General features: G+C 49.0%; 7 protein-coding genes across 7 annotated transcripts; 3 read left to right on the top strand and 4 right to left on the bottom strand.

Annotated features, from left to right (window-relative positions):
- Window positions 1-845: 845 nt before the first annotated feature.
- Window positions 846-2,759, bottom strand: BDQ94DRAFT_144865 (MCT family MFS transporter). Its single transcript, XM_026766536.1, has 4 exons — window positions 2,561-2,759; window positions 2,404-2,510; window positions 1,738-2,321; window positions 846-1,674 (listed from the first exon to the last, which is right to left on the bottom strand). The coding sequence occupies exons 1-4, from the start codon at window positions 2,706-2,708 to the stop codon at window positions 1,245-1,247; spliced, it is 1,269 nt and encodes a 422-aa protein (XP_026625729.1). The 5' UTR covers window positions 2,709-2,759; the 3' UTR covers window positions 846-1,244.
- Window positions 2,760-3,059: 300 nt separating this feature from the next.
- On the top strand, window positions 3,060-5,536 carry BDQ94DRAFT_40014 (uncharacterized protein). Its single transcript, XM_026775669.1, has 4 exons — window positions 3,060-3,275; window positions 3,333-3,399; window positions 3,452-4,306; window positions 4,366-5,536. The coding sequence occupies exons 1-4, from the start codon at window positions 3,107-3,109 to the stop codon at window positions 5,414-5,416; spliced, it is 2,142 nt and encodes a 713-aa protein (XP_026625728.1). The 5' UTR covers window positions 3,060-3,106; the 3' UTR covers window positions 5,417-5,536.
- Window positions 5,537-7,982: 2,446 nt separating this feature from the next.
- BDQ94DRAFT_144860 (HET domain-containing protein) lies at window positions 7,983-9,913 on the bottom strand. The gene has a single exon (XM_026766535.1). It carries the CDS (start codon window positions 9,825-9,827, stop codon window positions 8,073-8,075), a length of 1,755 nt encoding a protein of 584 aa, XP_026625727.1. The 5' UTR covers window positions 9,828-9,913; the 3' UTR covers window positions 7,983-8,072.
- A 560-nt stretch (window positions 9,914-10,473) lies between these two features.
- Window positions 10,474-12,878, bottom strand: BDQ94DRAFT_179140 (uncharacterized protein). The gene is made up of 3 exons (XM_026773296.1): window positions 11,868-12,878; window positions 10,951-11,814; window positions 10,474-10,894 (listed from the first exon to the last, which is right to left on the bottom strand). The coding sequence occupies exons 1-3, from the start codon at window positions 12,608-12,610 to the stop codon at window positions 10,627-10,629; spliced, it is 1,875 nt and encodes a 624-aa protein (XP_026625726.1). The 5' UTR covers window positions 12,611-12,878; the 3' UTR covers window positions 10,474-10,626.
- A 1,948-nt stretch (window positions 12,879-14,826) lies between these two features.
- Window positions 14,827-15,112, top strand: BDQ94DRAFT_170925 (uncharacterized protein; the record flags this gene model as incomplete). The annotated part of the gene is made up of 2 exons (XM_026771603.1): window positions 14,827-15,014; window positions 15,079-15,112. The coding sequence occupies 2 exons, from the start codon at window positions 14,827-14,829 to the stop codon at window positions 15,110-15,112; spliced, it is 222 nt and encodes a 73-aa protein (XP_026625725.1).
- Window positions 15,113-15,597: 485 nt separating this feature from the next.
- Window positions 15,598-16,713, bottom strand: BDQ94DRAFT_144850 (uncharacterized protein). The gene is made up of 4 exons (XM_026766534.1): window positions 16,558-16,713; window positions 16,474-16,487; window positions 16,358-16,383; window positions 15,598-16,295 (listed from the first exon to the last, which is right to left on the bottom strand). The coding sequence occupies exons 1-4, from the start codon at window positions 16,564-16,566 to the stop codon at window positions 15,952-15,954; spliced, it is 393 nt and encodes a 130-aa protein (XP_026625724.1). The 5' UTR covers window positions 16,567-16,713; the 3' UTR covers window positions 15,598-15,951.
- A 25-nt stretch (window positions 16,714-16,738) lies between these two features.
- On the top strand, window positions 16,739-19,711 carry BDQ94DRAFT_144848 (TFIIH/NER complex ATPase/helicase subunit SSL2). Its single transcript, XM_026766533.1, has 2 exons — window positions 16,739-17,191; window positions 17,254-19,711. The coding sequence occupies exons 1-2, from the start codon at window positions 17,063-17,065 to the stop codon at window positions 19,579-19,581; spliced, it is 2,457 nt and encodes an 818-aa protein (XP_026625723.1). The 5' UTR covers window positions 16,739-17,062; the 3' UTR covers window positions 19,582-19,711.
- The last annotated feature ends 630 nt before the right edge of the window (window positions 19,712-20,341 follow it).

The following is a 20,341-nucleotide window of genomic DNA, read 5'->3' as shown; positions in this document are numbered from 1 at the left end:
AGGTTAGCCTATTCGGAACATCGAGGATCGAAGAAAGAATAGTAAAGGATGTGTGTGATAACCCTTTCACGTCCGTCATCTTTATGCTTTGTGATCCTCCTCCATTCCTTTCAGTTGTCAATAAAACGATGTGATAGACATCTTGGTAATGTATCGCACTGTCTGGATGGAGCGTCGCAAGTCTGCTCCTAAGGGTGCTTCTGGCTATCCAGCAGATGGCTAAAGTGACACTAGTTCCCAGTTACAGTCTGAGCCACAAGGCTCTGACAAGACTTGGTCACTTCTGGTGATAACGCTCTAGGTCATGAAATTGCCCCACGCGATACAGGGACTAGTCTAGACTCTATGAAGTCCCACCAGGGCATGTTCGTCCTGGATTCTAGCGTTCTAAACAAGAGACCCCTGATAGGGGGTGGGGGTTGGGTAATCTATTCCGCCTGAGTGGGAACTGTTTTGCGCCTCACGCAGTAGGATCATTGCCAACAAGAGCACGACCCTGGACTTGTTATACCATGTTGCATTACAACTGGCGAGATGTTGTAAATTATTAGTTGCACAGGCTCGTTCACACCGGCGTGGAGACTCTGATTCCTGCTCCTTCAGCCTCACAGGCCACTTGCCACTTACGATGATTTTGACTCGGAACATATATCCGCGCTGGATAACGAGTATCCATGGACTCTTCTGCATCACGACAGCTTTCTCAGTCTAGTATAGTTTGGGGAGTTTGTTGTATGAACAATCGGCCTGGCAGATTTAGGTATGGAGGTTCACAACATGTAGTCTACGACCTGCAGTCAACCAAATCTCAAGCTCAACCATCGCTAACGTAGAATCCTTCTCATATCGATTGCAGTACAAGAATACCTACGTATTTCCCACAGTGGAACTACAGAGTAGACAACCATAATTGTCTGGGAATCCCGCAGCGGGTCGGTGAATGGTCTATCCAGAAAGGACCGAGTCATTAGACCTAAACCTAGCCACATACATGCTGACACACACAAAGTAGTAAGCACAAGTATGAATAACAGCCTTTAGCACTTAAACACCCAATGTCCGATATAGAAATGAACCAGTGTGCGCCAGAATCCTCCAGCCGATGTCAATCCAATCGTTGAACTAGTCGTCTAAGGAACGGGCTTAGTGGCCTAATAAAGACGATTTAAGCGTCGTCAATTGATCGGACACTCAAGTGACCATCACTTCAACTAATAACGCAGACATACTATCCAGGAGCTCTGTTACACTTTCACCCAGGCCTTGCCTTTGGTCAAGCGAAAGCGAGTCGCAGAATAGAACAGCGTTCCTCCCGCCAGCATCATGCCAGTAAAGACCTGCAACTTCCAATACTCTCCGTGCGCCTTGGCAATTAACGAACCGCCGATGGGGCTGCCGACCAATGCCGAAATTGACATGAAAGCATACAGCGCTCCCGACCGGGTGCCAATCTCACGAATGTCCGAGATTTGGGCGACCAAAGCTGGGCTCAGAGCCGTGTAGGTCCCAGAACTAAACCCAAAAGTTGCGGCGAACACAATCGCAGTTGCCTGAGAGTGGCCAGGGAGCCATAAGCCTAGGACAAACACCGTAGACAGGGCCGCTGCACATATTGAAATATTGAAGTTTCCGATCTTGTCTGCCGCATACCCCGGCAGTACTCGGCCGATGCCACTACGTTGCGTTCATGAGCATGTGTTCAAGGATAATCTCGGGCTCTGTTGCGTTGTCACCTACCTTGCAGCATTGAAGATGGAGACGAGGTACCCAGCGAGACTAGTCCGCATACCCACATGTTGGCCGTAGGTGACGATATATGTAATGGGGATAAACATCCCCATCGAATAGAAAAAGCTCGCCAATGTCACCAGAACGAAGGGTATATCGGTAAAGTTCTTCAAATAACTCGTCAAAGTCAAAGTAGTGGGATGCGGTCTTAGCCGGGAGCGAACGGTTAAGTTGGTCACAACCAGCAAGGCGAGCATGAATAAGGCGCAAATCCTCATGGCCCAGCCAAAGCCATTCCTATCGATGATATGATCGACAAGAATTGGCATGACAACACCCCCCAGGCTGGAGCCACTTGCGGTGATGCCCATTGCCAAAGCGCGCTTTTCTCGGAACCAGGTTGCGACGCAATTGAACGAGGAGTACAGCACCATACTCGCACCCAAAGGGCTGCATATTGACTGAGACAGGATGAATTGATAATACCGAGAAGCAAATGAAGCCATCAGAAGTCCAAATACGTGTAGCAGAGACCCGATGAGCAGAAGCCATCGAGGCCCGTATGCATCGAACAGCCGACCAACAAAAGGACCCTGCAGGTTGTCATTTAATTGAGTCAATGTCTACCCGATATAAGACTTGAGCAGTTGGTCGAGATGTTGAAATGGAGCTTACCGTAATAAACATCATGAACATAGATATCCCGGGAATCCAGGACACGGTGCTGGCGGACATGGTTCGGAGCTGATGGGTTTGATAGTATGCTTGAAATATGCCAACGCCTGATGATTTGGAATTAGCGTCAGCTTGTCAAGAATGGTGTGTTGCTCACAATTGGTCCACCCAAAGCTTGTAAAGAGTCCAAAGAAAGCACCGACAACTACGAGCCATGCACGAAGTCCACCGTCTGGAAATTTGGCAGGTTCATTTCGCTCAATGTCTGGAGGCTCCCGCTCGTCCGTAACATTCTCCCTGCTCATTTTTCGCGAGTATCGGGAATTGGAAGAATACGACTCCTGGAGCTGAAGATGTGGAAGCTTGCTTCGGCACTTGATCATGTACTCTGCATGTCCTATTTATATCACAATCAAGCCATCAAGCGTCATGAATCTCCTACAAAGCTCTTCGGATATGCTGCCAAACTGGATCGAGCATAGTCTGTGGGCAAACGCCCATGCGAACCCACAATCCATCCTTTTTCGATCCAAACCAAGAGAGACGCACATATCTGATTGGATCGGGCGTCCGCGGGGGTCCGCGGGGGTCCGGATCGACAACAGATCCATACTCAGAAATGTGAGTCACTCTTGACAATCACCATCAAAAAAAGCAAAATCGTTTACAAAACAACACCTTTTGCACCAGGTATTCTCTTCAAATGAGCTCACTAAAGAGGCCATTCCATGATCAGGCTCCAGGGCCAAAGCGAAGTGCATGGCAACTACCAGCGTCATGTGATTTCTGCCGGCTTAAGAAGATCCGGTGTGACAAAAAACGTCCTTGTTCCAGTTGCAAAGACAGAGATACCGTGTGTGAATATTCCGAAGGTAGATAGGGTGGAAAGTAGCTGAATATAGGGATGAGGCTGATCAATGTGGTGCCAGCAGGAACCAGACACCAGACATTCCCAAGAGCCCACTATGATCGTCTAAGCTGTACATCGCTGGAGGAGTATGTCCCCGACAACTACCCTTTCCGATCCTCTAGGTTAACCCTCAGCTAGAGATATTCAAGAGATAAAGGATCGTTTGAACAGGATAGAGCAACTGTTGCTCGAAAGTTCAGGTCCACCAAAAAACTTAAATCCGAGGGACATAGATTCTTTGGCAGTTACCCTCCCGCCACAATTCAACACGACATACTTGGAAACCGATCACCAGAAATGGGACGACCTGGAGTCAATTGCAGCGTCCTCCCAGCCTGAAGAGATGTGGGATTCTCAGTCCGGAAACGAAAGTTTACTGAGCACAGCAGGCACCACTATAGCTGGTCCTGCAGAACTTTCGCGGGCGTCTTGGCTGAGTCCAGGTTTGGGAGCAGATACACAGCTCCCCCAGCTCAGTACAGCTAAATGCCTACTTGAACACTACATTCAAGAAATAGACTGTCTGAGTCATGTAGTTCATGCTCCGTCAACACGGGATCTCCTCGAAAAGGTTTATTCCCAACGGTCACAATCGATCAGTCTTTCAAATGAAAGTGTTACATTTTTTCTATCAATATTTGCTTCCGCCTCATTTTACTTGGGGTCCGGGCATAATCTTTTAGCCCACGGATTAGGCCTGGACACAGAGACATCCACCTGTTGGAAGGAGACCGCTCTTCAAAACATCCTGCAAACCGATGAGATTTTCTCGTCTTCCTTGATATCCCTGCAATCGGTTCTCATTATTATGTCTCTTCTTTGGGATTCAGAAGGCCAATCAAAAAGATATCATACTTTGAAAGGTCTCGCATATGCGAAGGCGACCCAGATGGGGATACACAATATTGATGCAGAACGGCCAAACGTGGAACCAAACCCGCTGGAAAGAGAGATGAAGCGCCGTTTATGGTGGCATCTTACTTGTGCCGATTGGTCTGTCTACGTTTGTTACCAAAAGACTCATTCTATCTAATATTGACAATCATCTCCAGGTTACTTGGAAGTGCTCCAGGTCCACAGCATGGCAGCTACATTATCAGTCCTTATCATATGACGGTCAACCACCCGGCTAATATAGAAGACGAAGGTGTGGCACTAGAGGGGAATCAAGCAGCCCCGAGGCCCGATCACCACTTGACTTCGATGTCATTCTTTCGTTATCGCATCAAATTCGCCCATCTCTGTCGCGAAGCCATGGACACGATCCAGCAGGCGAAGACTACGCGCCCTCTACAACCCATATATCCCCTCATACTAGATATCAGCAACAGATACATGTCTTTCCTGGATGAGCTCCCGTGGTTTTTCCGACTAGAAGGGAACGAGGCGAAACTTGCAGAATTAGTCCAGGAGCGGCCGTACGTCACGCAGCAGCGCGCTGTACTTCTGTATGGCATTTATTCCCGCCTTGGCCGCCTACATCGGCCGTTTGTCTCTCAGGGAATCTCCGATCCGATGTTTTCAGCTTCGTATAAAACCGGTATAGAGTGTGCGGAAAAACTCTTGAGGATACGTCAGATGATGCCCCATGGCCGACTTGGTATATTTGGTCGCTCGCAAAGTGTGGATCAACACACATTCAACGCCATGCTCGTCCTGACAATAGACGTCGTGGCGCATCCAGGGCTTCCTGATTCAGAGCGCCGGAGATGCGAGGTCACTGAGATTTGTCACCTTCTGAAAGATAAACACACACGGCCGGGTCAGCCTAGCAGTGGAATCAGTCGAGCGACCCAGCTACTGTTGAAGATTGTCCAGGCTCCCCACAGACAACACGCCAAAGAAGGGATTAAAGACACCGCTCAGATCTTTTCAGAAACTGCGCAAACTAAAGATGATCAGGTGCCCCTGAATTCATACGCATCGCTGGCTCCAGATGAATTAACGAGAGAAGACGCGTCCTCTCAGATGGCCTGGATCGATGAATGCTTTAGCTATCATGGTCAGAGTATCAATGCCCTTTTTGGTGAGCTGCGGGAGTCTCTCTCTGGCCAAAGTAATGGATCTTGGCAGGGATACTTTAACTGGGAGGATCTATCTTGATTACCCTTATGGCTTCTAATCTGGTACTAGAATCCAATCCCTACTCTCTAGAATATAATCGAACGTCCCTATAACACAGGAGTCACAAAGTGACCGTCACTTCCTATATAACGTCCAGCCGCGCAGAGACCTAGGGTCGCGTACTTTACCTGCTGCTAGCCTGATTTAGCACCTGGTGGTATTAAACAACATCTACACGCTCTAGTATTGCTTCTATTACCTCTTAAATAGTCTAAATCTTGTCTATCCGCTTTCATAAACTGTCGCTTCCCCTACATTGCCTATTATTTCTAAGAGAAGTAACAGGCGCTCACTATCTTCTATTACTTCTTAGTCTTAGTATATATTAAATAGAACGCTTACCCTACTAATATTTATTATAACTATTCTACGAGCTGGTTATTCTGCCTTTCTACAACGATTAACTGGTTATTATACTGCTTTAACCCGTAAAATCGTGTAATAAATGCAGCTAGACAAGCATCTAAGCGTTGGCGCTATAAAGGTCTCCTTCAGTTGGCAAATGAGACTACAAGCAAGCTTCCGACATTGCGTCCACAGCAAAAGGCACTAGCAGAGAAGCGGGGAGACATAGATGTACACAAACCGGCCTTGATCAGGACCCATGTTAGGAGCGCATAGATACGTAGTTCGCAGAGGGAATATGACACAAAGCATCCCAGGTCAAGCCATGTCCCAATGTTTCGTTTCCTCAGACGGCTACAGTCCCAGGACTTACCCTCCCGGGACGCTGGAGGTCTCAGATTTGAAGATGTCACAGGTAACCGTCTTTCCCAGAACCACTCTTCCCGAGATTTTGTATTTCCTGGGACTCCTTGACCTGGGAATGCTACATCCCAGAATTTGGTCTCCCAAGTTTTGCCAGTCCTGTGAGCGCTGTCTCTTGGAATAGGGATTCCTGGGATTCATCAGTCTTGGGAATCAGGGACGGTATAATTGGTGGATTGACTCGTAGTCTATCCCAGCCACCCGAGGAGCCCTAAGATCATCTTGGTTGCTTGCGATAGCATTCATGAGCTACAGTGAATTTGCTCCATTTTATTGCATGAGTGCTTGCCCGTGAAACCTGTTCTCGTCCTTCCGATCCTTCCGGGCAGAAAGCGGTGCACTCTACGTCGCAAATGACAGCATTGCCATTGGTCGGTAGTTGCATTTTAATGGCGTGAATGTGGATACAGAGCCTATCTGAGTGGCCGCAAAACTGATTGCTCCACGTGTATGCCAGCCTGCAGACGGTGAGCATTTTTCCCTCTCCGTCAGTTTTGGCCATTCCAGGAGAGTTCCGGTTCTTCCCATTAACCATATAAGATGCAGTAGTGCCGTGCACGATCGACAATCGTGTCTAACTCAAGCCCATTCGAAGCATTGGGTTCTTCAAGGAAGAAAATTCTTTGGCCTTTCACCACTGATGTTGCAAATTCGTCTGCATTGACGATTCCGAGTCTCTGCCTTTCTGCAGTCAATGTATAGAGAACACCTCGGTGTCTTAGCTCTACTCCTTTGTCATGCGCCTTAAAAGGTTCTATGACATGACGCTCCAGCGGCCAGTCTTCCTCTGTTATCTTAAAAACTTTGATGTGTTTTTCGCGTCGTCGAGTGGATTTCCCTCTTGCTTCCGCGTCTGCTGTCCGTTTGCCCTTAGATTGAAGTTCCAGGACTGCCACAGCGCTCTTATAAGCTGACGACCGCCCGTTCCGTGCTAGGACCTGGTACCAAGGACCTATCATCCTCATGTGCGGCTTCAATATCAGCGGATTGGCTGATAATCCAGCTCGTCATTTCGGACCCATTTCAAGTAGCTCCGAACAGACTGCTTCAAACGATCTCGAACTTCATCAGAAGCCGACGCTGTGAGACACATTAGAAAAGTCCAAAAACATGCCAGGCGAGTAAACCAGATCTGCGTGCCGCCGTTTCCATAGATCCATCTGGGTACCAGACGAAAAAGGCGTTCAGTGCCAAGTAAATCGTCCACAGGAGAACATCCGACCATGCATATGGGCCGATCCAACGATGGCGATTGATCATATTGGTATTAATCACCCATCAGCTTATCACCCAGCATATTGTCCTCCAAGGTGATAACCAATAAGGCAAAAAGCGACACACTACGCTCACCACTACCAGTGCACAGAGGACAAACGTGTATAAGAAAGAAAGCTCCATGTGATGACAGGAGGCTGCGAGGTATAGAGCGGTCGGCAAATGATATCAGGCTTTCACGTACAAGTACAAGGTGTTCCGTCCGATTAAATAGTTTGAAAGCCGTTTATGCAACAATCAGTTAGCTATTCAGATCAGGTTTTGTCATCATCAAGTAGATGCAGAGTATCCGGGAAAACGCAAGCACCCACGACGTTCGAACCCCATCGTTCAAATCCGCCTTCCTCCAGTTTCGTCGCCCCAGTCAAAAATCTTTTACCACCCCAGGAAAATGCAAGGCTACAACTAGTAGGTGCAGAAGGTTATGATCATGTCACAGTTAGGGTACAGAGGTCAAGTTACGCCACTCTAGCCCAGAACAGCTGGTATTCTTCCAGGTATTCCTGAAAGCTATGGTCTGTTATTCCTCTGCTAATAAAATTTGATCTCCTAGGTATAGTTCAGGGGGTGGTCTGCCACTAGGATTGCCTGGTTAAATAATCTCAATCACAGAACGAAACTTCCTCGCGCTGGAATTTTCATTGGTATCCATGATAAACTTTAGCAGACGCAGGGCATTCTGATTCAGAATCAATGGAACATCTGGCTGATCGATGTCCCCTTCTCCCATCTCTTTTTCCTCATTCATGCCCTGGTACAAGTCTGTCGATACCGCCGCGATGACAATCTCAATTGCCCCAACTCGACGGTAGACATCATGATCCGTGTCTCCTACACGTGCTAGTAGCATCGCTTGCATGGAATAGGTGGAGGCGTATAAAGGCACCAGGTATAAATGTCCCGTGTCTGCCATCTCTCTAAGCCAATCGTCCTGTTCTAGGTCAATATGTGTACCCTCTGGTCCTTCGTTTTCACTAAAGCGAAGCTCATGACCAACTATGCCAAGACTTTCGATCGTTCCTTCTGACCAACTAATGTGCACTGGTAAGAGGAAGCCTTCTATCTTGATAAAGCTGTGGTGCGATGTATCGAAATCCACATTGCAAGAACGCTCGACAAGCAGCGGGTCCTCAGCCAACTGGACAACCTTCATGAATTGATGCACAGACCCCTGTACTATTGACGGAAAGCATATCTCACCATCGAAAGATGCCCAGGACCAGCTTGGTACACGGCAGTCAATATAGTCACGGTTGGAATATACGCGTCCGCGCTGGTGGATGCGGAACCAAGCCAAACTATGCGCCAAACAACTCTGCCACATACCCGCTAGATACCGATCAGCTGGCCGATTCCTCGCGACATATTTTGCCACTCCCGCCAACGCGACCAGCTTATCTTTCACAAAGGTGAATCTGCATCGTGAATAGTCTTCCATTGTACTATTCCACCACTCGGCAAATTGGAGATCAGCGGTTGAAAAACGCGGCGCGTTCTGAGTAGCCTGCGGACTCGCCAAGGCGACTTGGGATAGTTCTCGTAATGCCTCATAGATCGCCGGCTTACTCCTGGAACCGACGGTCAAGGTAGGGGGTAATCCTCTGGGGAAGGATTCCAGGGCTTGCATTTGTTGACACTCCCATCCTATCTGTCGCGGTCCGAAATGGATGACCCTGCGTGCTAGGAACCGTTCTTGGAATACCCAGCCTCTCTTGTTAAGCGGCGCATTGCTTATTTGGTCGTGCCAAAAATCGCTATTAATGATGTACTGCGTCTCGATCTTTCCGTGAGCATTTACTTCAATTCCAGGCGGAGCGGAAAAGGCATGCGACTGGCGAGGAACAAGGAGTCCCTCGGTGCCATTCTCAGCCAAAGTCGCGGAAATATTCACGAATGCGTGCGAGTACACTTTCTCCATGAGTATGGACTCTCGGTTCCAGTCCGACTGATCCCCAGGATCTTGAATGATGCATAGAGAATCAATCCATAGATACTCCACACCCAGGCGACGGGTTAACAGGATCGCGTCCTGGAACGTCCGAGGCAAGCGCCGGACGTTAATTCCTTGCTGCATTTGCTGGATGGTCGAGGACAGTAGCATAGTAAATCGATGTGCATTTTGTTGCCATCGATGACTGAGTGTCACATACGGACCCTTGGGGCATGTGCTTTTGGTTATGACCAGCTTAACCTGGCCATCGGAGGCCAGGTGCAGTAATCGGGTCGGATACCACAATTCTGCCGATAGGTTGATACACCTGTGATGATTTTGAGTACAATTATCGACCCAGGTTTGGATGAGGTTGAGGTCCGCGGTTGTGGATTGCTGGTTCGTTTCAATGTTCATGGCACGACGGAGTTCTGCCCTCGACAGATTAGTTCCGGCTTTACCCCGAGCAAGTCCTCTAAAACTACATCTCACCTTCTTCTGACATAAAGTCCAAATTAATCACGCATTCATCGCTATCGATGACCTCGCCTCGGAACAGAGGCATGGCCACTATTTCACAGGGGAGCAAATGCCCGGGGCCATCTCGTATGGCGACAACAGATTGGTTGAAGACGAATGTCATAGGCAGCCCTCGCCATTTCTTGAATAGCATAGGATGAGTGTCTTCGACCCAGGCAACCAGTTTCTTGCATAACCAGCAAGATGCTTTGAGTAATTGGGGATACTGGAGCAGCTCGTGCTGAGTAGATCCACCCGCCCCACGGTGGAGAGTCTCCTGGATCGTTCTAATACAGCTCTCGCAAAGCTTCATAGCGTGGAGGAAGCATATATCAGTGGGTTCGTACGAAGGGAAATCCGGAGGTAGGACCTTTTCGGGAAAATCAGTCATCGAGGTTCAGGGGTTATTGCTGCGCTATACAAAGGATCTGTGTAATTGCGCTAATTTCGGGGGGTGAGATCGCGTTTTTCGCGTCGCGCGTATTCAGCTCACCACATTCAAAGCTTCAACATCGACCGGTTTAGTGCTCTAATTCCTGTATGCCCTAGCCGACCCAAATAAATTTGATATATGGAGGATAGTCCGCCAAGATAGTAAGCATCAGACGGAGCTCCGGTTTTTAGCTCATGTTTGACGGTTTGAGATAGTGCAACGGAGTGTAACTTGATTGAGTTGACGTAGAATTTGGTGCTAGAGTCAATGATTTTCAGTTTCACATATCCACCGCAAAATGTTCTCAACTCTTAGCTCGCGATGTTTAGGTTCTTCGACTAGGCTGTCAAGCTCACTCCCGAAGAATTGATCGACAATCCATGGGTGTCGCTGGAGTCGACGAACCATCTCGGTATCCCCCGTTCCATCATCAAGCCAGATGCCGTCGTCATAGCTTCTATGCCAATTGAATAAACGAGATGTTGCAACCCCTGACTGTTCATCAGCAGCATTTTGTTCAGCATAGGGTACGCTTGATAGTCAGCATAAAAAGTCATAACAATGTTTCCTGGATATTATCGGACTCACTCATTAGGATGCTCTGAGGAGAAAGGATGATACGTCTCCTGAACCTGAAACTGAGGATACTGGTACGGTTCGGTCGCGGGGACTCTCTTGCCGGAATCCAAAACCCAGCATGTGGTCCATGAGATAGGTCTGTGCATATGTCCGAGGTGTTGTCGGATTTCAAGACTGACGTTTTCAACAGGCGTTGTGCCGAAAGGAGGCGCGGGCGACCAGGGCACCGATGCTTCTGGCCGGCAATAAAATGAAGTTTGGAACTCGTTTGCTCGGGTGGTAACTTCATTCTCTACTTCGCTTGAGCAATACCCCATCTGAAGAAAGGATTGAGTGGTATCTGTCCAAAAGGCGGCGACAAGGCATATAGGCGGTAGAGTATACAGACTCATATTCAGAAACGCCATTTCTTGACCTCCATGTATGGCAGCAGTCCAGAAATGGCATAGAGGCGGTTTCGTATATGTGACTGCTCTAAGAAGCTGTTGGTTATCGATCTCGTCCGCCGTTGAGAGGGCTTTCCTCACACCCAAAGATGCAGCTCCTATGAAATTACAGGGAATAGACGGATCAAAAAAAGAACTGCATATTAATGAGTCCAAAGCGTCTTGCGTGGAGCTTAAAGTGAGAAACTTATCGATAGATCGGTAAAGAACACGTAAGACCACGTCCTTTGCCCTTGGTGGAGAGACAGCAGAAGCAATCGGAACCGGAACAGGAGGAGCGAAGCTAGGCGAGGGTGCATTCCGCGATGTCAATAATAAAATAGAAGCAATCCCGGTGACCAATTCTACCTCCAGCCCTTCTGATAGGCAGAAGTTCACGAGGATATCGAAAGCTAGATACGAGTTTGGTGTGACCGGCACCCAATTGCTTCTGACTTGTTAGTCCACAGCAATGATGATAAACTGGCATAACAGATTTACCGGTCTTTTTTAGTCCCCTCACTGGCCAACATCCATGGAGAAAAGAACTTTGCTGTTTCTTTTTCCACTAGTGCTATCCAGCAGCCTTGCGTGACAAGATGCCAGAAAGAGTCTTCAAGCTGCACACCATTTTCATGAAGTATCTGGCTGTTCCAACCTGCTTGCTGGAATATTTCAGCCCAGCGGCAGGAGACAATGTACGACCAAGCTAAAGCAATATTTGTAAAATACCCGGAGCGGAAGGGCTTGGTATGAAAAGGAAGGAGAGTATGTAATTGCGTCTCAGCCTTCAGCTTATAGACGGCAGGCCTTGGAGATCCGAGGCATTGAAGATAATCAATCAGCTTGTAAGGTCGGTCGCAGTCTGGATCGTCTGTTGATCGTATCTGTAGAGATGATCTAAGCATAAGAAACGTTCTCCGGCTCCCTGTAATATTAACGTCTTCCGGGAGGCCGTGTAAAAACGGAGGGACATGTTTGAGGAGGCTTAAGAAGGTCTCTAAGAAAAAGGAGAAAGAGAGAGTGTCGTTTGGGGATATTGAGGTCGCATGCCTCCATTCATCGAACTTGGACTGACAGCAATGATGGAATTCTGCTGTTGATGGACAAATTCCGTCACCAGGATCCCAAGTTACACCAACGTCGCTGTCGCTTTCATCGCTATGATCGGATGAATACTTATCATGAGAGCTCATGTAATTCTCTTTGCGACTGATACCAGTGACAGGTCGTTCGTCTCCCATACTGACTGCGTATATCGACCTACTTCAGTGCCATGATATAGCTGCATCTAGGAGACCATGACTAGCTAGCAATATACTGCGACGCAGGCGGTGAGGGTGACAGTGAATGGTGTGTTGAAGAAACCATGTCGGCAATCAACTCATCCTTCTCGTTGCATACTCTGTTTCTAGATCGATATTATCCACCAGGCTTCATGTAAAATCAATGGTGTTTCTTAATTGTGCGAATTTGGCCCAATGAACCACTGCATGATTTATGATCAAGTTATGAGTCACATGGCAGTACTGTTATTCTGTAAAAGCATTGGGCATCACGGCTTGAGTGACACATAGTGCCCTAATTGGTGTTACTGAAAGTACTCCATACGATAAGAGACATCGAAATCCACTCTACGTGCAGATGGAGAAGCATCAAGGCCCGAGCACCTTAGTTCGGTACCCACGGATGTCTTCCATCCCCCATCAATCATCCCCCTGCAGCGGAATTGGAACATGCACACAGTATACTATTTCAGTAGCTGCAGCGTTATCTAGTGAGGGTACCGAAGAATAATAGAGCACCATTCTAGAGACTGCTTAAGAGTGAAATCCATGTGGAGCCATGTGTTAGATACCATCAATAGTATCTCCGTGAAGCTTATTTATATTAACTTGAGAATAGTAAGTGAACCTGTCAATACTACATGATGATTCGAGTGACAACGGATACCACTCTGCCATTGTCCAAGAAATTATGCAGACATGCCTTACCGCGAGTTTGTGAGAAATCACGACACCACATAATATTCTGAAGTACAATATTCCGAGTTCTACTCATGGCTATTCCATACTGTGGATGCATCCAGCAGTGGAAAGGGAGGCAGCGAAGCTTGACTAATAGCTGAGTCAGGATTTGCGGGGGGTACAGCGGTGACGTCAGTTGTGATTGGAGGCCTCAGGCGTCGTGGGGGGTGGCATGATCGATGCAGCAGAATGCAAATCGGCTTCGTGTTTCCCTCCCCTTTAATCTCCCCTCCTAAACAATAGGATGGTCTAGGTAGATACCTAGCTTCCCCTGATCAGCTTGGGCTCGTGCTCCGTGTGTACGTACACAAATAGTTACGTCTAGGTCCTGTCATGGATCAACCGCAGTCACTCAACCAGTCTGTCTTCATTCACCCTGCAGCCAATGTACATCTACAACCACACACCGCCAGGCCGGATACTCAAGTCCCGCCATCAGACAAGCGAGTGACCAGACCTTAAATCCAGCGGGCCGGGAACCACAAGTTGGAGGGAGTTGCAGCCTGGCACGCCATGCCCAACCGCGCCTGAGCAACAACAACTACGAACGTACTAACCAACTACCGCGATCGCCGCCCGCGTGCCTGGCCGGTCCGTCATTGAGCCCCGCTGCTTCTTTCGGCCGGAAATCGCGATCAGCTGCCCCTCGATGGCGTGAGTTCTCACCTTCAATCCTGTGAGTCAGTTCAACAGTGTTGAAACTGGGTCATCAAGGCCCATTCGGTCAATGCGACTGTCCATCAGTGGGTGCGTACATAACTCTTGTGGTCCATGCAGCATCCATTGTGGGTGGAATGCAGGAGACAGGTATGGAGTGATGTGTATGAACATAGACCAGAGACTAGAATCGACAACTGCCTGGCATGCTATCCGATCTCCAGCTGATTGCTACATGTTTCGGGACCGTTTTTCCGCGCGCTTTTCGTTTATCCCTCAAGGTTCTCAAGGTCCCAAACCCAGTGTCATCATCAATCAGCATTAGTTGAGGGACTAGCCTGGCATCATCATGGGCCTGTGGGCCTTTTGAACCCCCGCAAGACAACCACACCCCCCCCACAGGGTAACACGGTCCGTTCGGCTGAGATGTAGGCTGATCTTCCATTTGCCTCTAACAAGCCTCCATAGAGTCGTATACCATAATTATTATAAGTAGGTCCGTATTGCCGCACGGCAGTCGTGCAACCTGTTTATCATTAGTATTAACCTTTGCCTCTCTGTCCCTGCATTGACCTGAAGTTCTGCAACTAAGAACGCTTACCTGTTGAACTTACTTCCCCCTTGAAAAAGGCGCCGCTTCCTCCTGTCTACTTATTACTTTCCTGGACAACCCACTCTCTTGATCGAATACTGGTTCTGGTAATATTCAGTTCGAGACACATCTTTTCAATCTACTGCACCCCTCTCTCCCCCTTTCAATCGCAACACCGTTCACTATGTCTATCGCTGTGCAACTCGCCCGCCCAACCATCCGCCACTTTTCCGTCCGCCGTCCTCGGCCAGACACTCGCACTTCTCGCTTCATCACCAGCTCGTGTCTATTCACGGCCGTGGTGCTTCCCTTTGTACCTCCAGCACTGGAGAGTTCTCGCGAAAAGAACAATGGATACCCCAATCACAACAAGTAAGCCCTTCTCTCCCTGGAAAAACTCCACAACCAAACACCTGATATTAATAATCCATGATAGGCCGCACCCACCGCTATGCTTCCATGCGCGCTAAGCAGTGGTCACCTAAATCCGACCGGATATAACTGCCACACACACTAGCGGGGCTCATTTCCGAACGACCACCACCCACACCTGGCGTCAGGAATCTTCTCGATTCCGCGCGATTTTTCACTTTTCGCACGGATTTATTTCTTTTGGGACCAACATTTGCTCATCAGTCAAGGCGTAAGGGAGCTGGGCGATTGCTTACATACATACATACCGTATGAAGGACTCACGCGACATGATTCGGGACTTTTTCCGCAGAGATGCATATCATACCTCTGTTTAGGGCGGGCGGGAGTTTCGATGGCGTTCCTTGCTTTGCTTTTTCTTCTGCTATTCTTGGGGTTATCACATGCATAGTTGCATCCTTACCCGTTGAAGAAAGTCTCATGATTGGGGAAGGCATTTGGACTGGTGCCAGCCCGCTTACACCCATCAATGTGGACATCTCTCTCTTGGTCGGATTGGTGGATGCTCCACGGCCTTTTGTTCCGGGTTGATCGTGGCTATTTTACCTATAGAGCAATGCCTTTATGGCTATTTAATTTCAATCGAAGCATTACTCGAAATTGAGCACTTACTTCTTCAAAGCACTGCTGCATAGACAAGCGTTCACTTCACCGAACCCGGACTACTTACTGTAGTTATGCCCCTACTGTGGCAGGGATAACCCCGCAGATCAGAGTATTCAAGCAGGTCATACTATACTAATCTGTAGGAGCCCCTGCAGCTCGGAACACCACACTATGATACATGAAAATGCCACAACATAGCCTTTTCTTTCCCCCTGTTGTTTTACCATCACCGCCTCCACCTCACATACTTATGTGCAAACTACCTCCCAGCCTACAAGCGGTTTCCCCTCGGAGGCCGGAAAGGCTGCGTAGCCTCATATTTACTCTTCTCCAGCACCCGCTCAGCTTCTGTCTCCGGTTCGTGACGAGTCGGTGCGGGGTCATGGCTAGCTTCAGCACTCGGCGAGGCCACATCATCGGCACGCACTAACTGGGCGCGCTTCAGGCTCGGATCTTCGGTCGGACTAGGAGTCGGAGCATTGTTCGGGGCGTTCTGGCGTCGGTGCTCGGCTTCCATCGCAGCCAGCTGCGCCTTGCGCTTCACTTCCGCTTCGAATCGGGTCTGACGGTCGGCGTTGATGGATTTCTTAGCAAAGTAGTAGGCTCCGCCGCCAGCTGTTGTAATTCCGATGTTAGATTTATGGATGCTTGGATTTGCTCCGGGAACTGCTTCTTACCGACGCAAAGGGTGCCCCAGCCTATCCTGTTAGGTTGAGTGAGTTTCCATCAGTAATGTGTGTTCCAGGTGGTGTGGACGCTTAGCAGGCAGGTGTTTGTTGTAGGGTTCGCTCACCATGTAGATCGAATCTGTTAGATAGTGACGAAGCAATTGTTAGTGAGACACAATAGAAAAAGATATAAAGGGACTGGAACATACCGTGTTCATTGTGAATGTTATTCTGGCCTCGACGGGTTTGTCTCAACTGAGGTGGACTCGAAGCCGCGGGCTCGTAAGAAGCTCCGGACTTTACCTAAGGATTAGACTACGTCAAACCGGCCGGTTCCCTTTAGTGAGTGACACCCAGCCAATCACAGTGCTGTATTGCCGGATCGCCACTCGCCTTGTTGCCTCAGGCATTAATTTGTCATTCCCGAGCCTCATCTCATGCTTCTCGTTCTTGATCATCTCCCCTGCCTTATTCCTTCTCTCTCTCTTTATCTTCGTCGCGCTCTCACCAGCTTCTGTGCCTCACTGCTTCAGCTGGTCGGTTCGGTCTACGCCCTGGAGCTATCGAGCTGCCGTATTTCCTCACGCTCGTCCAGGCGCCGGTAGCCTTTCGGAGCACCCGCGTACTTTCTTTCACCGTCCCGCATCCTCTTCACCATATTAGACGATCCCCTTCGACTCCGGTCGAATAGGGAGAAAGCCACATACATACATAATGCCAATCAAACGCAAAGCTACGGATAGCGGTCGGTCAAGTAGAGCGTCGAAACGGCCCACACCTGTGCCGGATATCGGTAGTAGTGATGAATACTCAGACTACGAGGAAGAAGTCAAGGATGATAACCTGAAAGGTAGCGTAGAAGTGGAGTCTCGTTCATATGGGGTCTGCTTGCTGACATCTTCTGCTTGCAAGGTGTCTTGGAGAAATTCTCTCTCGAATCTTTTAGCAACAAGAAGAGCGCCGCCGTACAGAGACAGGACCCCGATTTCGGTTACAAGGACTTTTCCTCGCTATCGTTGAAACCCGATCATGCGAACCGCCCGCTCTGGATCGATCCTCTTAAGGGAACTATTACCTTGGAGAGTTTCTCCCCTCTTGCACCCCAGGCGCAGGATTTCCTGACTACTATCGCCGAACCGCTGTCGCGTCCGACCCATCTGCACGAATACCGATTGACAGGGAACAGTTTGTATGCGGCTGTCTCGGTGGGTTTGCTGCCCCAGGATATCATCAACTTTCTGGATCGATTGTCGAAAACGCCGCTTCCGGATACCATCAAGTCGTTCATTCTCGACTTCACGAAATCATACGGAAAGATCAAGGTCGTGCTGAAACATAATCGCTTCTTCGTGGAAAGTACCGATCCGGCGATGTTGCAGATGCTGCTGCAGGATGAAGTTATTGGTTCTCAGAGATTGAAAGGCACGGAGGGCATTATTCAGCAGGCGGCTCCGAAAATGGGCGGCCTGGTCATTCCGGGTACAAAGGATGCAGCGGGTGTCAGGCAGGCTTCGGAGCAGAAGCCGGCGGAAGACGGTGCAGGCGAAGCTCGTAAAGAGGACGATATCCTGCTGGCTATTCGCGACGATGATGACGACGAGGAGGAAGTTCAAGTGCACAGTTTCGAAATTCCCAACGAAGCAGTCGAACCCGTCAAGGCGCGCTGTCAGGCTATGGGCTGTCCAGCACTGGAGGAGTATGATTTCCGAAATGATGAGATCAATCCCACCTTGGATATCGACTTGAAGCCGGCAGCACGAATTCGAAGCTACCAAGAAAAGAGTTTGAGTAAGATGTTCGGTAACGGACGTGCGAAGAGTGGAATTATCGTCTTGCCTTGTGGTGCCGGAAAAACGCTGGTGGGTATTACGGCGGGCTGCACGATCAAGAAGGGGACAATTGTCTTGTGTACCAGTTCTATGTCTGTGGTGCAATGGCGTAACGAGTTCTTGCGCTGGTCCAACATTGATCCCGGTGATATTGCCGTTTTCACATCAGACAACAAGGAGAAGTTCCGTCGATCGACTGGTATCATCGTGTCAACTTACTCCATGGTGTCCCAGACGCGTGCTCGGTCGCATGATGCGCAGAAGATGATGGATTGGATCCAGTCACGAGAATGGGGTCTGATGATTCTTGATGAGGTGCACGTCGTGCCTGCATCGATGTTCCGAAAAGTCACATCGGCAATTGCGTGTCAGAGTAAACTGGGATTGACGGCAACGCTGCTGCGAGAGGATGACAAGATCAAGGATCTGAACTTTTTGATTGGTCCCAAATTGTACGAAGCCAACTGGATGGAACTGGCCGAGCAAGGGCACATTGCCAAGGTTCAGTGCGCCGAGGTATGGTGTCCGATGACGACCGAATTCTACTCCGAGTACATGAGAGAAAAGTCACGAAAGGCTGCTCTTCTATACATTATGAACCCTCGGAAATTCCAAGCATGCCAGTTCCTGATCGACTACCATGAGAAGCGAGGTGACAAGGTCATTGTCTTTTCCGACAACGTTTACGCTCTTCAGCGGTATGCACTCAAGCTCAACAAGGCCTATATCTACGGCGGTACTCCACAGAACGAGCGCATGCGCATTTTGGAGAATTTCCAGCACAATGAACAAGTCAATACCATCTTCCTCTCCAAGATCGGAGACACGTCGCTCGATCTGCCGGAAGCCACCTGTCTGATCCAGATCTCGTCGCACTACGGTTCCCGTCGTCAGGAAGCCCAACGACTTGGTCGGATTCTGCGAGCCAAGCGTCGAAACGACGAGGGATTCAACGCCTTCTTCTACTCGCTTGTGTCGAAAGACACAGATGAAATGTTCTACTCTTCCAAGCGACAGGCTTTCCTTGTCGACCAGGGCTACGCGTTCAAGGTCATTACTCACCTGCAAGGCATCGAGAACCTGGAAGGGTTGGCGTACGCCACGCCCAGCGAACGCCGCGAGCTGCTGCAGGAGGTGATGTTACAGAACGAGACTTCTGCCGAGGTAGAGCACGTCACGGACGATCTCTTCTCAGGACGTTCGGGCGGCCAGCGAAAGGGAGCAGTCAAGCGCAGTGCCGCGACACTCAGCGGCCTGGCCGGCGGTGAAGACATGGCGTATATCGAGTACAACAAGAGCCGGAACAAGCAGCTGAAGGACAAGGTGGGCCATCACCCACTGTTCCGGAAGCTGGAGCGGGAACGACTCAAGCGGAAGAAGGAGTTGGAGGATTTCATGCGGTAGTTGTGAAGCTAATACCCAGACCGACACTACCTACTATACTATACGACATACCCTGTTAGATTGGACATGCATTAGTGAAAAGTAATTTCACATACGAATGGAACCTAATTGTGCATTCTTGAATAGAGTCACCGGGACATGAAGCTGTAAAACTATCATCCCATGATCCACCTAAGTACACCCCAGCATCATCTCCACACAGTATAATAATAGCAGCTACAGTCTAGACCCAATTCCCAATGCAACATAGAGTAAGCAATAGCGCCAAACTCCGAGCCAGAGGCCGAGCCCGAGCGTGACCCCATCCCGTTACTAATAAGTTACCCCAGATCTAATTACCAGCCACTCACCAATCACCAGTTACTATTCAGTTACTAACTTCTGCAGACCTGAAGTAATTACTACTCATTTTGACCTCGGATATGCTTCCCCAGCCACCTTTTCCTTGGTTTCAACCCTGTGGGAGACTTAGATAGATACCCAATCACAATGAATCTGATTAGCTTTGCCCCTCAACCTTAATAACGAAAGAAACGGAAACTTTACTTTTGTACGCGAAAGCCCCAGTAAGAACGACCCATATCAGCATGACGTCGATCCACATAACCGTGCGTCGGTCTCGCGACTCCGACAATTCCGAACCAAGAATCCATACTACCTTACTTAACTGAGTAGTACCAAGTGACGATGAATACGAGCTATCCTACTAACAGTAGTCGTACTAACTGTAACTGGAATCGAATGGCTGGCTGGCTGGCTG

Source organism: Aspergillus welwitschiae (assembly GCF_003344945.1).
Source record: "Aspergillus welwitschiae strain CBS 139.54b unplaced genomic scaffold BDQ94scaffold_18, whole genome shotgun sequence".
In the NCBI taxonomy this organism is placed as follows: domain Eukaryota; kingdom Fungi; phylum Ascomycota; class Eurotiomycetes; order Eurotiales; family Aspergillaceae; genus Aspergillus; species Aspergillus welwitschiae.
The sequence above is the reverse complement of the archived record's forward strand: the minus strand, read 5'-3'. Positions and strand labels throughout refer to the sequence as shown.

Excerpts from the sequence above, each read along its gene's own strand:
- BDQ94DRAFT_144865 (XM_026766536.1), bottom strand. The coding sequence starts at position 2,708 with ATGAGCAGGGAGAATGTTACGGACGAGCGGGAGCCTCCAGACATTGAG. Across the intron at positions 2,511-2,560 it reads AAGCTTTGGGTGGACCAATT|GCGTTGGCATATTTCAAGCA; the intron begins GTGAGCAACACA and ends CCAAATCATCAG. Across the intron at positions 1,675-1,737 it reads TCCATCTTCAATGCTGCAAG|TGGCATCGGCCGAGTACTGC; the intron begins GTAGGTGACAAC and ends AACGCAACGTAG.
- BDQ94DRAFT_40014 (XM_026775669.1), top strand. The coding sequence starts at position 3,107 with ATGAGCTCACTAAAGAGGCCATTCCATGATCAGGCTCCAGGGCCAAAG. Across the intron at positions 3,276-3,332 it reads CGTGTGTGAATATTCCGAAG|CAGGAACCAGACACCAGACA; the intron begins GTAGATAGGGTG and ends ATGTGGTGCCAG. Across the intron at positions 4,307-4,365 it reads CATCTTACTTGTGCCGATTG|GTTACTTGGAAGTGCTCCAG; the intron begins GTCTGTCTACGT and ends AATCATCTCCAG.
- BDQ94DRAFT_144860 (XM_026766535.1), bottom strand. The coding sequence starts at position 9,827 with ATGAACATTGAAACGAACCAGCAATCCACAACCGCGGACCTCAACCTC.
- BDQ94DRAFT_179140 (XM_026773296.1), bottom strand. The coding sequence starts at position 12,610 with ATGGGAGACGAACGACCTGTCACTGGTATCAGTCGCAAAGAGAATTAC. Across the intron at positions 11,815-11,867 it reads GAGGGGACTAAAAAAGACCG|CAATTGGGTGCCGGTCACAC; the intron begins GTAAATCTGTTA and ends ACAAGTCAGAAG. Across the intron at positions 10,895-10,950 it reads TCCTCAGAGCATCCTAATGA|CGTACCCTATGCTGAACAAA; the intron begins GTGAGTCCGATA and ends CTGACTATCAAG.
- BDQ94DRAFT_144850 (XM_026766534.1), bottom strand. Across the intron at positions 16,296-16,357 it reads CTGGGGCACCCTTTGCGTCG|CTGGCGGCGGAGCCTACTAC; the intron begins GTAAGAAGCAGT and ends GAATTACAACAG.
- BDQ94DRAFT_144848 (XM_026766533.1), top strand. The coding sequence starts at position 17,063 with ATGCCAATCAAACGCAAAGCTACGGATAGCGGTCGGTCAAGTAGAGCG. Across the intron at positions 17,192-17,253 it reads AAGAAGTCAAGGATGATAAC|TTGCAAGGTGTCTTGGAGAA; the intron begins CTGAAAGGTAGC and ends GACATCTTCTGC.